The sequence below is a fragment of the Micromesistius poutassou genome, assembly GCF_964030765.1.
Source record: "Micromesistius poutassou genome assembly, chromosome: 12".
Classification (NCBI taxonomy): Eukaryota; Metazoa; Chordata; class Actinopteri; order Gadiformes; family Gadidae; genus Micromesistius; species Micromesistius poutassou.
In genome coordinates, this window is record NC_140282.1 from 4,144,912 (window position 1) to 4,159,911 (window position 15,000).

The window sequence follows — 15,000 nt, forward strand, 5'->3', positions numbered from 1 at the left end:
AATCCCTTTTAACGTCTGGTGCACGTTCATCCCTGGGTCTGTCTGGCTAAATCAACTCAACATGTATCACTTCACTGATATTATGTGTTGTTAAACATCCCTCAGGCGACCTTAACCCAATTTGTAGTCGCCGTGCATGAACTGCACGCCTTGGCACAAACCAGAAATGACCTCACTGTGGCCCTCGCACACCGCACCGTTTCACGCGGCAGTTTGTCACGCGGTGCACACCTCGGACATTTTGAAGGTCCGCACGGAGAAGGCACAAACTCTGCATCCAGACGATGGATGTGATCGGAGGATATCAGTTTGTTGTTTATTCAAGACGCATTTGAGGAGAGGTTGTTTGAGCTTGTCCACCCTGTAAAAACGTTTACGACCCTTCCGCAGAGGGGTACAGAGATGCGCAAATGGTGGCAAAATCCATGTAAGTAGATGGCTGGCACTCTGCAAATGACATCGTCCTGGGCATTGGGGAACCACAGCTCTGGATCAACCATGTTTGAGTTAACAAAACGGAAAACCTTTTCTCCAGAAACAGTTACCACCGACTGCAGTTTTCCGTGCGTTGCGTTTTGTTGTCTAGTGCCCCCTGTTGTCTAGGAGAATATCGCCAATGGCCAAATGGCGACTATTAAATGCCTTGGCAGTGCGCGGACGGTCAGTTCACTTAATTCATAGGGAAATAATGGGGAGTCTGGGGTTTGTTATGCTGTGAGCATAGCGGGGGCTGGGGCGGAAAGAGGTGTGTTAGTGCCAGGGGTTGGTAGTATATGGGGGGGTTGGGTCTGTGAGGGTAGAGGGGATGGGGGGGAGATGTTTGTAAATGCCAAGGGTTGGTAGTTGTTCTATTGGAGGGGGAGGGGGAGGTGAGTGCATGGGGTGTGGAGGGGGGGGGGGGTGGCAGATGGTGACATTGTGATTTATGAGCTGCAGGGCTTTTCATTAACCATACTGATTTTTAAAAAGAGACAGGGAAATGGAGAGGGTGAGAGGGAGGGAGAGAGGGAGGAGGAGAGAGAAAGGGAGGGGAGGGGACAGGAGCGAGAAAGAGGGAGGGGGAGAGAGAGAGAAAGGGACTGATAGAGGGAGGGGAGAGAAAGAGAGAAAGACAGAGAAACGGCAAGAGAGAGAGAGGGAGGGAGGGATGAGAGAAAGAGATGGAGAGAGCGAGAGAGAGAGATAGAGAGAGAGAGAGAGGAATGGATGGAGGGAGGGAAGGGGTGATAGAGAGAGAGAGAGAGAGAGAGAGAGAGAGAGAGAGAGAAAGAGAGAGAGAGAGAGATAAAGAGTGCACCAGGGAAAGCAAGAGTGTAAAGTGAGTACTTGGAAGGACGAGCAGGAGGGCGACTCTGCAATTAGAAACTTTTAGCTGTCATCTGAATTGCGCTACTACTTTCTCTCACTTGCTGTTTTTTTTTTGTTCATTATACTTCTGATTTGTCCCCGTTTCTTGGTGAGCGCTCCGGCGACAACGCACTTGCAAGCACCCACATACTAATGCACATAAACACACACACACACACACACACACACACACACACACACACACACACACACACACACATACACAATAAATGGCGTCTGCAACCTGTTTTGAACAAACAAGTACACCATGTACTAGCAAGGATCCATGAACCTGATGGCACTTTCCAATTAAATGTATTTGCTGTAATAATTGTTATTATGATTGGTATTGTATTGGTATTATCACTTCTTTTATCAACTTTTTTCACATTTCTAACAACAACCAACTTTCCTTGTGTTTTCCATATACAGGTGTACGACGGGGAAAACAGCTCATCTCGTCTCCTTGGCAACTTTACACGTGACGACATGTTGAGTATTGTCCTCAACAGCACATCCAATGACCTCTCGCTGGAGTTCAACAGCAACGCTTCTGGAACCAGTCAGGGCTTTCGTCTCACATACAATAGTGAGTTAATAATTACACATTACTTTACTCCCAACCTTGGGAAAAAGACTGCACTGCAGAAATATAAAAATTAATTAGAAATTAGAAATTAGAAATATAAAAAGAAATATAAGCTAATGTGGTACTTTAAGTGTCCTATACCCACTCAACAGCTCTCCATACAACCCAGGGTGGAAGCCAGTGCTGTTGTGTCATTCAGTAACCGAGCTCTTGATGGGTAATCGATGGTGGCGTAGTGGCTCTTCTGGTCACAGAGCAGACAGGGTTTGGCGCTGGTATGTAGTCATCAGGCCCTGGCCTGTGGGAAACAGCGGTGGCAAGGCACAGATCTCCCACAGCCACAGGCTCTCCTCATTGAAGTTCAGCTTAGCAGCAGCCAAAACCAGGTTGCTATGGCAGCACGGGGAAATTGTCTGGTGTGTGGTGGTTCAGCGGATAGGTGTGGATAAGTGTGGCACTTGTGCCTTTTTTTTCGTGTTTTTTGTTTCTTCCTTTCCACTTCTTAGCTTCCTGAAGAATGGCCTTCCTGCCGAAATAAAGAGTCACAAATGCCAGTCAGGGAATTGTTCAAAAGTTCTTCAACATCTCTCGGAGAAGTTGTGTGGTGTGCCGGAGCTAATGAAAACGGATGCAATTTGCTGTTAGCACAACTGCAGATTACTTTTGAATGTTTTCCTCTTTTTTTGAGAGTTGCTGTGCGTAAATTCACGTTGCTGCTCACACATTTTGCAATTAATCCAAAAAAACAACAACGAGGAACAACCAACCACTTTCCATTTGCGTGAGCAATCATTCCGTGATGACGAGCGTGTACAATACCAGTTGCATGCAAATAGCAAACGGGTCTGATTGCAATCCCAGATAAGAGATATCTGTTCCATATTTACTTTCTCACCTGTACTGAAAGAGTGTGTGGGGGCAGAGTGGTTATCACTGTTGCCTCACAGCATGAAGGTCCTTTCTCCAAGACCCCGGGTATGGGGTTTTGCTTGGAGTTTGTATGTTCAGGTGGGTTTCCTTCAGGGTGCTCTGGTTTCCTTCCACAGCAAAAAAAGAAAAGACATCCACATTAGGTTAATACTCCTGCCGGTGTCCTTGACCGAGGCACTAGACGGTATAGCCCTGGAGTTGGTCCCTGAGTGCTGCACTGTGGCGGCCCACTGAGTCTGAGTGCCTGAATTATCTTTGGGATAAAAATAATAATAAAAAAAACATGCTCTGACACTAAGAGCCAGGGAATGTTCCTTATGTAGTGAGGAGATTAGGAGTAGTATTGATTCTTTAAAATACACTTTTAAAGGTGCTGAGGTATGATTTAAGAGCTATTATTAGAGCCTGATTTGTAAAAAATAGCATAGCCAACTATCAGCGCATTGTGCGTTGTGGGAATACACATTTTGAGTTGATTGTGCCTGCCTCTGAATGAGCCAATTTAACTATTACACTGTGCCCTGTAATGACAAATCAGTGCATCTTTTCCTTGATCGGTTCAGGGACTCAATCTTGCCTGTCAAATCACAGGTGCGTAAAATGCACTCCATCAATGGTGAAGAAAGTTAGGGAATCTTGCGCTCTTCTGCTCTCTCTCTCTAACTTTAAGGAAGAACTGCTTATGTCTCTCCCCACGTTTAATTAAACTATCAACAAGCCACATAAGGTAGAGGGGATCTGCATGTCAACACACACACACACACACACACACACACACACACACACACACACACACACAAAAAAAACACCTTAACAGGGTTAAAAATGCATTAGGGAACAGGAACCATCTGTTGTCAAATCCAACTGAGCTATTAGAAGTCCATTTATCTGCAAGTCATTAAAAGAAGGTGTGAAAGACTTGCATCAGCGGTGGACGGGAAGAGAGACAGACGGATGGATGGGTGAATGGACGTCTGGATCAATGAAAGGAGAGACCGATGGAGGGCTGTAGATGAATAGACGGCATCTTTGCGGGTATGGTGAAGAAACCATTAGACAGTCATTAATCTGCAGGTCATTAAAGCAGAGGAAGTAGCACATTATGCTCTGAATCAGTGGAGTTGTAATGGAAGGGAGTGAGTGACAATGACAGCCGGCCAGACCAGGTCGAGGTACCGCCTTGATATCATTATTATGGTGTTGCTGCTGGGCTTCTTAGAGCAGAGTGTAAGAGAGTACCACCCCAAACTGTCACCAGTCATAAATCTTACCTTCTATGTTATTGACCGAAAGCAAATTCATGGATAGATAAAAGCATAACTGGATATAATGTAAGGATCCCTGTATGAATAGACCAAGGCTGGCTGAGTGGATGGAATGCTGGGTGGATGCATGGATAATGGGGCGATGGATGAAGGCTGGTTGGCTGAAGGGAAGGTTAGCTGGCTGGATCTTTGGATGGATGGATGAATGATTGGGTGGATGATGAAGAAATGGGTGAAGCAATCGATGAACATTAGAGTAATGGATTGTTGGCTGAACCAGTGAACATAGTTTTGGCTGGTTGACTGCACTGCTGGAGAATTCAGTAGCTAGAGGTCAAGGAGGTAGCAACAAGGGTTTTTATTTCAAGGTGTTGCTCACTGGCTGTGGGACAACCATTGTCTTACAATACCCATTCTTGCATTGTGTTTTCTCATATTTTTTTAAACAAAGTTATTATTATTATTAGTGCAAATATGTTAAATGTCCTTTCTTTCCTTCCAAAACTGGAATAATTCATGAACTCTCCTGTGTATATATATTTGGGCTTGACATTATAGAAAATCAGTTTTCTTATACAGAATCAGACTGGTCTATTACATTGAATGCTAATTTAAGATTAATATAGGACCATTCCATAAATCTATATAAAAGTGTATTTACCACTCATTGAGAAAAAATATTGAGGACAGCTTTTCATATTTATTTGTTGATTTCCTAATTCAAGTGTTGATTTGACATATGCAATCATCTACACATCAATAAACAAAAGCTTTAGTTTTTGGTTGAGTTACTTGCTAAATTAAAGGGCAGCTTTAGGGAATTAGTCAACAAATATAAAACATTGCTTCCATCGCATTTCTTTCTTCAGAATCCAGCATGTGCACATGCCTGAAAGAACCCAATATGAGTCACATCAGGTGATTTTTTTAGGTCATGGATTGAATTTGAATGAATTTATTAATTAATTAACAACAGAACACTTTAATCCCCCTAATGTGCCACCTTAAACTGTAGCCAATGTTATGATCTAGCAGGATTGTAATTTAGCCACCAAAGAGATGAATGCTAATTATTCCTATATTGGCTTTTATTTTATACTATAAAGGCAGCAGCTGGTAACCATCAACAGAGAAATATGATTTTATCATGAGAATAGGGACAAATAAAGTCTTCGGGACATATTTTTAGCCTAGTTGGCTGAAAGTATTAGATGAAACACCTCTGTTTTGGTTTGGGCTTTGACACTGCCAACAGCCAATTATGGCAGCTATGCTAAAGCAGGCCTTGTCGAGTAGAGGTATAAAATATTGGGGTGAATCCAACCAAGTTGAGTGTTCCCCTAGTATGACACGGCATGGTAATTCTGCCCAAACCAGTGTCTAATCACCCCTCTTTATGCATGCAATATCAGTGGATGGAGAGAGTGACCTAATTTCGCTGTTTGTCTATGCGTGTGTTGCTATTCTTTGCTAATGTGCTGTTTCGTCTCCTTTGGTTCTACTTTTAGGTTTCAACCTGGTACAGTGTGGAGAGCCAGGTGTGCCCAGCTACGGCTACAAAGTCCAGGACGATGGCCACTTTGCCGGCACGTTCGTCCTGTATGCCTGTAACCCTGGTTACAGTCTCCATGGTAGCAGCACACTCACCTGCCTCAGTGGAGACAGACGTGTGTGGGACCAAGCACTTCCTTCCTGTATAGGTTAGTGTCCTACGTTCGCGAGTCAATTAGTATGCGTCTTGCATTTGCCCGTCTATTTGAAGAGTCCCATTTTCCATGCACCTCCAACTCAAAAGTTTTTCAACTTTGAATACATTAGCATTTTCAAAGCACTTGATGAGAAAATAACAGTAGCGAGGAGAATCAGTTTTTAAGCTCAGTAGGGGAAGGTGTGATGAATCTCATATTTTTGTAATACTCTAAACTGTTGTTTAGTCTTATTTACCCCCGAAATTCCCTGCACCCAGCAGCTGATTGAAGCAAATGGATGTACCACAGACTTTTCATTAGGCCCACTACAAACATAAGTTAAACGTTATCTGTTGCTATAATACTACATTACATTTCCGCATTCAATCATCTCCTAAAACAACGAGACATGTGTTATGCATTTGGTTGAGTTGTGTACTTAGATTATCCAAAATGTTTCCTAACAAGTTCACTCCCAGTGATACCCATGGTTGTATTCAACGTAGCGGTGCGTTTCATAAAGTTGCCTGTCACAGTCAGTAGGCAGGTTTGAAGACGTAAGTTTTGAGAAGAGTTTTAAAGGTGGCCAGGGATGAGGCATTTCGGATGTCGGGGGGGGGGGGGGAAGAGTTCCAGAGGGTGGGAGCTGCCACACTGAAGCCGCGGTTGCCATTGGTTCGGAGCCTGGTGGGTAGGAGAGCAAGGCCTGCATCCGAGGGGTCGCAACTTCCTGTAGGGGTGGAGCAGGTTGGTAAGGTAGTGCAGGGTGAGGGCATGGAGGGATTTGTAGGTGAGGAGAAGGGTTTTGTAGTTGATGCAGGATTTGATGGGGAGCCAGTGGAGGTGGATGACGGTACTGCCAGGGCCTGGTGTGGGTGAGTACTCTGGCAGCAGAGTTTTGGACAACCTGGAGCCTGTCCAGGGTTTTGCTTGGAACCCCAGACCCCAGGACTCCATTGCAATAGTCCAGTCCAATATTTGAATATTGATCTAATGTTGTGCTACTAAGTGGCTAAGTGTCTCGTGCCAGCCACCAAGGTGATGAATACGGTAACGTTATAACCTTACAACTTTCAACACGCATAAAATAATGATATGGTATGGTATGATGGTTTTGATCAAGGATAACAGCCCTTGGCTTCCACAATTTAATTTGCCACATAACGTTAGCTACAGCTAAGAGTAGTCAACTCACCTTATGGTACATTAGCAAGTTAACGTACCATAAGATGTATAATAACTTTCAATTTAAATGACATTCTGTGAATAAACGTGACTAAATATGACATGAAAATAACTTAACATTACCTCATCTGTGAGAATTATTTCTGCCTTAAGTCACGTCAGATAGATTTTCAGCGGCAATGGTGGTGAATACCACAACTCCCCAACAGACATATTCCATATACCTTTTAGCTAACTGGCATTCCTTTTCCTTCATTCAGTTAAACAGTTAATATTACACGGACACTGTGTATATCGCATTATTTATTTTATATATATTTGGAATGACCAGAAAATACATTTATTTAATACATACTAATTTTTTCCTTATATTTACATTAGACTTCTTGAACTTTTTCATATGAGAGGATATGACATTTGCATAAACAGCCAATGATAATATTCCAAAGTGTAGCATCAAAGCTGACAATAAGAAAGTACATAATATATCACCTCAATGTCATTGTGAGCATTGTGTAATTCAAAGAGAATTCCCTTATGAATTTGATAGTTTCATCAGAACTAAATAAGAAGGTAACAGTTTAGCAGTCATAAAGTCTGCCACTGCAATCTCTACACCAACAATAGCACACTTTAGCATTCTGGAGGTGAAAATGGCCAACATAAATTTGTATTCTTTTGGTTCAGCTTTTTGGCAGCACCTAAGTTTATGTGAATATTTCTCAGGTAGTTTGGCAGATGAATTGCCTGGAGGGTAAATTTACCCTTAGATGACACTTGGCAGATGTTAATTAGTTAGGTTGTGTGTCTGCCAAACATTCCTTTCCCTTTCTGCCAAAACATTAGAAATCATTGAGGTGACACATAAGTTTTTTGTTTCATTCTTCCTCTTCTTGTTGTTCAGTGATCGGGGCTGGATGTTGCTTTCTGTTTGGGATTATTCCACTGACCAGGGTGATTGACTCATTTCTATTGAGTCCATAAGGAGAAGCATACCCCCTAAATGCATTTTCCAGGGAGTTTCTCAGCAAATATTATTTTTCCAAGTAATCTTAACCTATTATGCCAATATCGCTATGAAGCCATCCATGCTGTTTGCCTGATGAGAGTATGTGATTCCAGATGGGCAGGAATGGCAGGCAGTCACCGTGCACGCACAAATGTCATGTCCCACATTCTGCCGTATCTTCAAAAAGGCATGAAGCCCACACATATCCCACACGTAGCCCTACGAATGACCTTATTTCAATTCCGAATGCTGTTGCTTCAACTAAGAGATCCTCCCAGCCTCTGAGCCTTTAGCCATGTCCGGGTAAATTGAGCCCTGTGCAGCTCTCTCTCTCTCTCTCTCTCTCTCTCTCTCTCTCTCTCTCTCTCTCTCTCTCTCTCTCTCTCTCTCTATCTCTCTCTCTCTCTCTCTCTCTCTCTCTCTCTCTCTCTCCTCCCTCTCTCTCTCTCCCCATCTCTCCCTTACTCTCTCTATTACGCTCGTCCTTGCTCTCTCTCTCTCTCCCTTTCTCTATCTCTCTCTCCCTTTCTCTATCTCTCCCTCCCTTTCTCTATCTCTCCCTCACTCTATCTCTATCTCTCTCTCTCTCTCTCTCTCAGTTTACACTCGGCAGCAGGGGATGGAGATTACGGTCAGATAATGCCTGGAGAAAGGCATCGTTTTCAGGCAGAATAGACGCTCCCCTAATGTCACCAAACATGAAGCCGACAAACAAGGGAGGGCAGTGTGTGTGTCTGCCTGTGTTCTGTATATTGCTTTGACTTTTGTCCAAAAATGGGTTTGGTTGTTTCCTAACTGTTGTATAATGGGCATATACATAACTGCTATGACGTCCAATCAGTTTGGAGAGTTCCGTATCATGCCGCGCCTAACTTTAACTGTTTATTTATTTATAAAAGTAATAGAATAGTTCACTGAAGCCTAAAAATATGTTGATTGATGGAGAGGGTGGAAATGTTGTAAAGCATTAGGCACACGGTGAGTGTACTCGATAGTTTCGCCAGCAATTTAGCCGGTGAAGTATCGCCGGCTAAATTGCCGGCGAAACTATCAAGTAAATTGCCGGCGAAGGGTTCAAATTATCTTTTCATCTTTAAGGGGGTCTCTCTATCTCATAAAAAAAGTTGGAGCACCGTGCACATAGCCTTACCATACGCAAAAGCGCCGGTATTCGTAACCTCTTCTTTAAGTTCTACCTTAACATTTCGCGTGTTTCCCGAAACGTTCTTTGCTACGAATCTCTTTCGTACATTGTTCGTTGGTAAGGTTGGTCTGAAGCGCTCGTAGAACCTTATTAGCTCTACCGTAGTTCAGCTCCTGCAGTCTCCGCCACTGTACAGTAACCTTTAGAAATCCCTGTTGTGCATGTTCATTCCAAGTTTGCATCCGTAGCCAATTGAGGCCAAATGAAACGGCATGTTTGAATGAAGGATATTGTCTCGGCTGTTCTCTATTTTGGGCCGTGGGTAAAGCGGGCAAGGTCAGCTTGACTTGCTTCCAACAATTTCAAAAACTCGCAACTTCAAAAAATTATTTTCTTTATTTTACAATTCAAAAATTAACAAAACAGTCTTCTAAATTAAGGAAATGATTCTGGGAAACGAATAAACCATTATAAGCAACGAGTGAACTTAATAAGTGATCTAAATACTTTTTGCAACCACCGCCTCTTTCCCATGACATTTAGTTTTCACCTTAAATATGCGACAGATGTAATTAAGGCAACCTGGTCTCACAGGAATCCGTGAAATGAGTCGGTCTACATCCTGTTTACAAAAAATGAATGCCCATAAAAGGTTAGAATATTAAGGGATGCCTAATATTCGTTTGAATATTATAATTTTTTTTAATATTCTAATTATATTCGAATAGCGAAGTTCGGAGTCAAAGCCCTAGTTCTGTATGCAGCTCAGAAGAGCTTAGGTCTGTGTCCAGAATGCAAACAGAATAAAAAACTCCTTCAAGGACAGGAGGGGTTGGCTTCTGCAGTCAGCGGCCCCACACTCCCTTGCTCCGTATCCTTTCCTCGGAGGGAAAAGATTATTTAGCCTTTTTCTTTTTTTTTCTCTCCAACTTTGACAATGTTCACTGCATGAACAACTATCCTGCTTGAATATCTTAGGGTGCACATTTAAATAGAATAATAAAATAAATATAGTAATGCATAATGAAATAGGCCTCCCCAGGGAGACTGGATGCTTGTGAAAACAGTTGGAACACATCCTCAAGTTCACTCATTGAAACTCGACTATTCTTTTATTCAATGCACTCACAAAGGCAAGCCACTGTGTCTCTCATTAAACCCACACATAATGTGTTCGGCGAATCAGTGATTTGTGACTGTTATCTGTTTCTTCTCCAACTTATGAGTAGCACCATACTGTCTGGCACTACGCTTGGTTAACAAGCTTTCTAGTTACCTTTGCTACGACCTTAAACATATCAAGTTGTTTTACAATCCCATTTACTTCCATAGTGCATTGAGCCAAATCTTGCTCCCTCAACTCATTTGTGTGTGTGTGTGTGTGTGTGTGTGTGTGTGTACACACGGTCCCTGGCCTCAGGTAATGTGAAAGCAGGAGTCGTGTTATACCATGTTGATTTTAGGCCAGCGTTAATACTCCCTTTTGTCACTCACACAGTAGAAAACCCTGTTCCAGATCTATGGCTTTTCTCTCTTATTTTCTTCGTAAACACTTGCAATCTGGCGGCCCAGCGTGCCAGTGTGTACCATGTGCTCACGTAATGAGTTCAATTACAGCCGTTCTGTCTCTATCTGTTCTTAGCCAACCAATAATGACAAAAGCCCCCCAAGAACAGAACCATTGACTGCTTTGTGTGTATGCTTCACAAGACTCGTCCTTCACTTAAAATTTCATAATCAATGCTTTATTTTTTGTTTGGCCCTTAAAAAAACCCCAAAATAAACGAAACTCCAAACTCTATGCGTTTGATGTGACTGCTTCTGATGAAGTGTGTGCTTTGTTGTCGTTTTCCCTCAGCCGAGTGTGGAGGACCCATCTCCGGAGCCATATCTGGCCGTATTCTGTCTCCTGGTTACCCTGCTCCTTATGACAACAACCTCCACTGCACCTGGACGATCGAGGCCGACACCGGCAAGACCATCAGGTACCAACACAGAACACTTCTCTGAGTCACTTCAAAGTCAATGCGTTTCATTACCACTGGATGCCAGGCCGCCGTTCTAGGACTGCATTTTTGTGGCAAGGCAAGGGTTATGTACTTATGCAAAAGTAGCAAGTCAACGTGTAAAATAATGTCAATTCGATACAATCTAGTGTGAGGTCAAGAAAATATTGTATGATATATCTTGTATTTATGGTTGTGGATGGCCCTGGAAGGAAAGATTGTGCGGAGGAGTTTTATTTATAACGTGGTCTGATCTCAAAGGTGTTTCTCTCCTCTGTGCAACGTCTTCAGTCTCCACTTCATAGTGTTTGACACCGAGGTGGGCCATGACATCCTGAAGGTGTGGGACGGTCCATCCGGCCCGTCAGAGGGGGGGATCCTGCTGAAGGAGTGGTCCGGCCCGGCTTTACCCGAGGACACCCATTCAACGTTCAACATACTCACCCTTCAGTTTGATTCCGATTACTTCATCAGCAAGCAAGGGTTCTCAATACAGTTCTCGAGTAAGTAACCTATTGATAGCCTTTCAAAACTCTTTTGAGTAGTGTTACCTCAACACACAGACAGCGTTTTCCCCTTTTGTGGTTGTGTGTGTGAGCACAATTAAGCACTGCGTCCGTATGCTCCTCGTAAAAGAGGTCTCAGCAGGTTGTCTGATAGTTCAACAGAGCGGAGGGAACTAACTTACAAAACGCTGTGCATACAAGTCCAATTACGTACCAAACTAAAGTGGCTCCCCTATTACTAATATAGTGTTGATGGGCGTGGCTCAACGGTCCGTCTCTCTCTCTCTCTCTCTCTCTCTCTCTCTCTCTCTCTCTCTCTCTCTCTCTCTCTCTCTCTCTCTCTCTCTCTCTCTCTCTCTCAAGCACACACGCACACAGACACACACACGCACACTTGAGCTGGTGAGTGTGCGCCTCGCTGAGTGCAGAGACTAACAACACTGTACTGTGACAATGGGCCGTTGCTCGCGGGGCCGCCATCCCTCTGCAGAGCGGTTGTTTCGCTTCCTGGACCAAATGTCTCGACCGATCAACGCCTGAAGTCTAAATCTAATTTAGGGATTAAAGCCTGTTAGAAACATTGTTGCGTTGTGTGTGGGTGCGGGTGTGTGTGTGTGTGCGCGTGTTTGTGTGTGTGTGCGACTGCGACTTGGTTATCGATTATGTCGAATAACAGATGGCGATGATTTTGTGGGTTTCCTATAGACACTGACACAGTGATTAAGTTAGTTTGGGACGTAAAATGTTCCTCTCGCTGCAATAGCCTCAGCATAATGGCTGAGTCTAAAAGTGGCTGTGTGAGTCTGTGGCAGATATGTGTGTGTTTACTCTTTAATATGCATTGCCATTGTCCTGTCATTTGGGAGGACCCACAGGGTCTATGTTCAAAGTTTGGGAAATTATAAAGTTGCAGTGTGAAAACTTTTACGACTGCTGACTCATCACAGGTCAGTCGTTTCAGCGAGGCAGGCAGGATGTTTTAGTTACCTGGGAAACGTGGATCCATGACTTGGATTGTATGGGATTTAATTGTCCAATATTTTGTGATTCCCAGAGTTTCACTATGTTAGAAATGCATATTTATGGGTGGAAGCACATCTTGAACATTTTGATTTGGAACAGCTCCGGTGTGGAATAATATGTGTATTTTTTTAATGTGTCATTTAGGAGTTTATTTATTGTCACGTCATATTTTATTTGATTGAGTAATTTTGCAATTAAAATGCCTACTTGCAGAGCCAGCACCCCACCTCAGACGTATAGAAACTGAACAAATGCCATTGTTTAGTAAGCTTGCTCAACACATTGTGCTTAGCTGGAAGCTTATACCAAGGGATTAGTTCTAAAAATCCCGGAATGGTTTGGAAGTCGAAAAGCAATCGGTGTCGGTCCGATGAATGGTTAAACCGGTACCACTCTGATCTTATTGTCTCCAGGTACACTTTCACAAAGTCTTGGGTAAAACCTTTGATAAAGTTTTTATTTTTATTTTTATCCTTGTCAATTTTTAAGGTTATTCTTTTAGAAAGCCTTTTTTTATGAACACAGAACACGCATAACAAACAAACACAAACACAAACACACAGATAAAACACACGCAAATACACACATAGACACAGGCAAACACATTTCCTTCCCTGCTGTTTAATTTATGGTTAACACCACACTTGCAATTGCAAATATTTACATCCAATGTTTACGCATATTACCGCTTTCTCTTCTTTTTGTTTTCTCATCTGCTTAAACACATGCACACGCACACACCAGACACACACACACACACACACACACACACACACACACACACACACACACACACACACAGACACACACACACACACACACACACACACACACACACACACACACACACACACATACACACACTTTTCCACACACACGCACACTCACACATACACACACACATATATTTAGATAAAGAAATATTTACACCTACCTACCAAGTTTCTAATCAAACCACAGTTGTTTCATTACTATGGTAATGACTCCATATATTTACCCCTCACATTGATTTTATGAAGGAATGACAAAAGTTTCCGTGACAATGGTTTATTTAAAGTAGTTTTTTTTTTATATCAAATGGGTAATTTGCAGTAGAGACAGACACAACAACAAGGCGTCGTCTCTGTGTGGATCTCCTCCCCCCGTCTGTCTCTGGAATAATATCATGATAATAAACGTATCAATGCGCGTTATCTGTCTGTTCACCGAAATATCATTAAAAAAGGGACAGGATGTACAAGCACTGTGCGTTCTCGTTCACATGGAAGGCTGCCCCTAAAGCAGCCCTGCCACAACCAGACAAGACACACACCATCCACACCGGAATACAGTGACAGCCATTTAAAACACATTAAAGGGATCCGCCGTCGTAACGAGCGTGGCGATGAAGACGCCTAATCAACCACCGACTTCAGTGGGGAAAGTGATCCGATCCGTTGTTTTTCCCCCTCTCCTGCTATTCCGTGCTTTGAACGTCGCCAAACAGCGGGTCAGTGGGCCATTGTCAATCCCGCCGACGGCAGCTGCTTCCAAAACGTGTTCATTAGAGGGGAGGTCCGACATTGCCGCGAGATGTAATTCAATGTAATCCGAGCTGTCATTTAAAACACACGATAGAGCCAGCCACGTCTAAACTAGACCCCCTTCTTTGATCTGTCTGTATCTGAACTCAATCTCATTTATTGGTTGTGTTTTTAGTAAATTATATATATATATATATATATATATATCAGAAATTCCTTTTAAACTCTTAGCAGGTGTCGCGGTGTGTGTTGTATTATAAATTCTGTATTCTGTGATTTCCCCCCTTGGTAGCAGGATAATCAGTAGGCAGGTGAGCTGGTGACTTAACCACAGTGTGCCCACCTGTGTTGTCTAGTTGTTGTCTATCCCCAGGTGCCGGTGGACCGCGTAAGCTCCTCAATATGCGGACACCATACTAAACAACACACCGGCACACAACTAAACAACTTGCAACCTCCCCTTCGCTCAGTCTCTCTTCCTTTGTACTTTATTCATGTCTGTGTGTCTCTTCTCTTTTTTTGCCATGTATGCGTGTCTGTCTATGCCTTTCTCCATTCAGAGGTTGAGATAAAAAGGTTTTCTTGCATACCTTGGACCAACCCAATCATAATAATAATATACCTCTCTCTCTCTCTCTCTCTCTCTCTCTCTCTCTCTCTCTCTCTCTCTCTCTCTCTCTCTCTCTCTCTCTCTCTCTCTCTCTCTCTTTCTGTATGTCTCTCTCTCTCTCTCCCCCGCCTCCATTTTGTGTTTTTTTTCACCCACCCCTTTCAGCCACCACAGC

At 43.1% G+C, this 15,000-nt stretch overlaps 2 protein-coding genes across 2 annotated transcripts in view; both read left to right on the forward strand.

Annotated features, from left to right (window-relative positions):
- csmd1a (CUB and Sushi multiple domains 1a) overlaps positions 1–603 on the forward strand; it is a gene marked incomplete at both ends in the record, with an annotated part of 36,962 nt that extends 36,359 nt beyond the window's left edge. Inside the window, 2 exons of the mRNA XM_084475890.1 lie at positions 213–290; positions 587–603. Coding sequence (XP_084332016.1) covers positions 213–290; positions 587–603 — 95 coding nt within the window. The remainder of the gene's footprint in view (positions 1–212; positions 291–586) is intronic.
- Positions 604–1,821: 1,218 nt separating this feature from the next.
- csmd1b (CUB and Sushi multiple domains 1b) overlaps positions 1,822–15,000 on the forward strand; it is a gene marked incomplete at its 3' end in the record, with an annotated part of 83,146 nt that continues 69,967 nt past the window's right edge. Inside the window, exons 1-5 of the mRNA XM_084475945.1 lie at positions 1,822–1,936; positions 5,640–5,831; positions 11,016–11,142; positions 11,455–11,666; positions 14,991–15,000. The exon at positions 14,991–15,000 is cut by the window's right edge and continues 182 nt beyond it. Of these exons, the coding sequence (XP_084332071.1) occupies positions 1,837–1,936; positions 5,640–5,831; positions 11,016–11,142; positions 11,455–11,666; positions 14,991–15,000 (641 nt within the window). The 5' untranslated portion in view covers positions 1,822–1,836. The remainder of the gene's footprint in view (positions 1,937–5,639; positions 5,832–11,015; positions 11,143–11,454; positions 11,667–14,990) is intronic.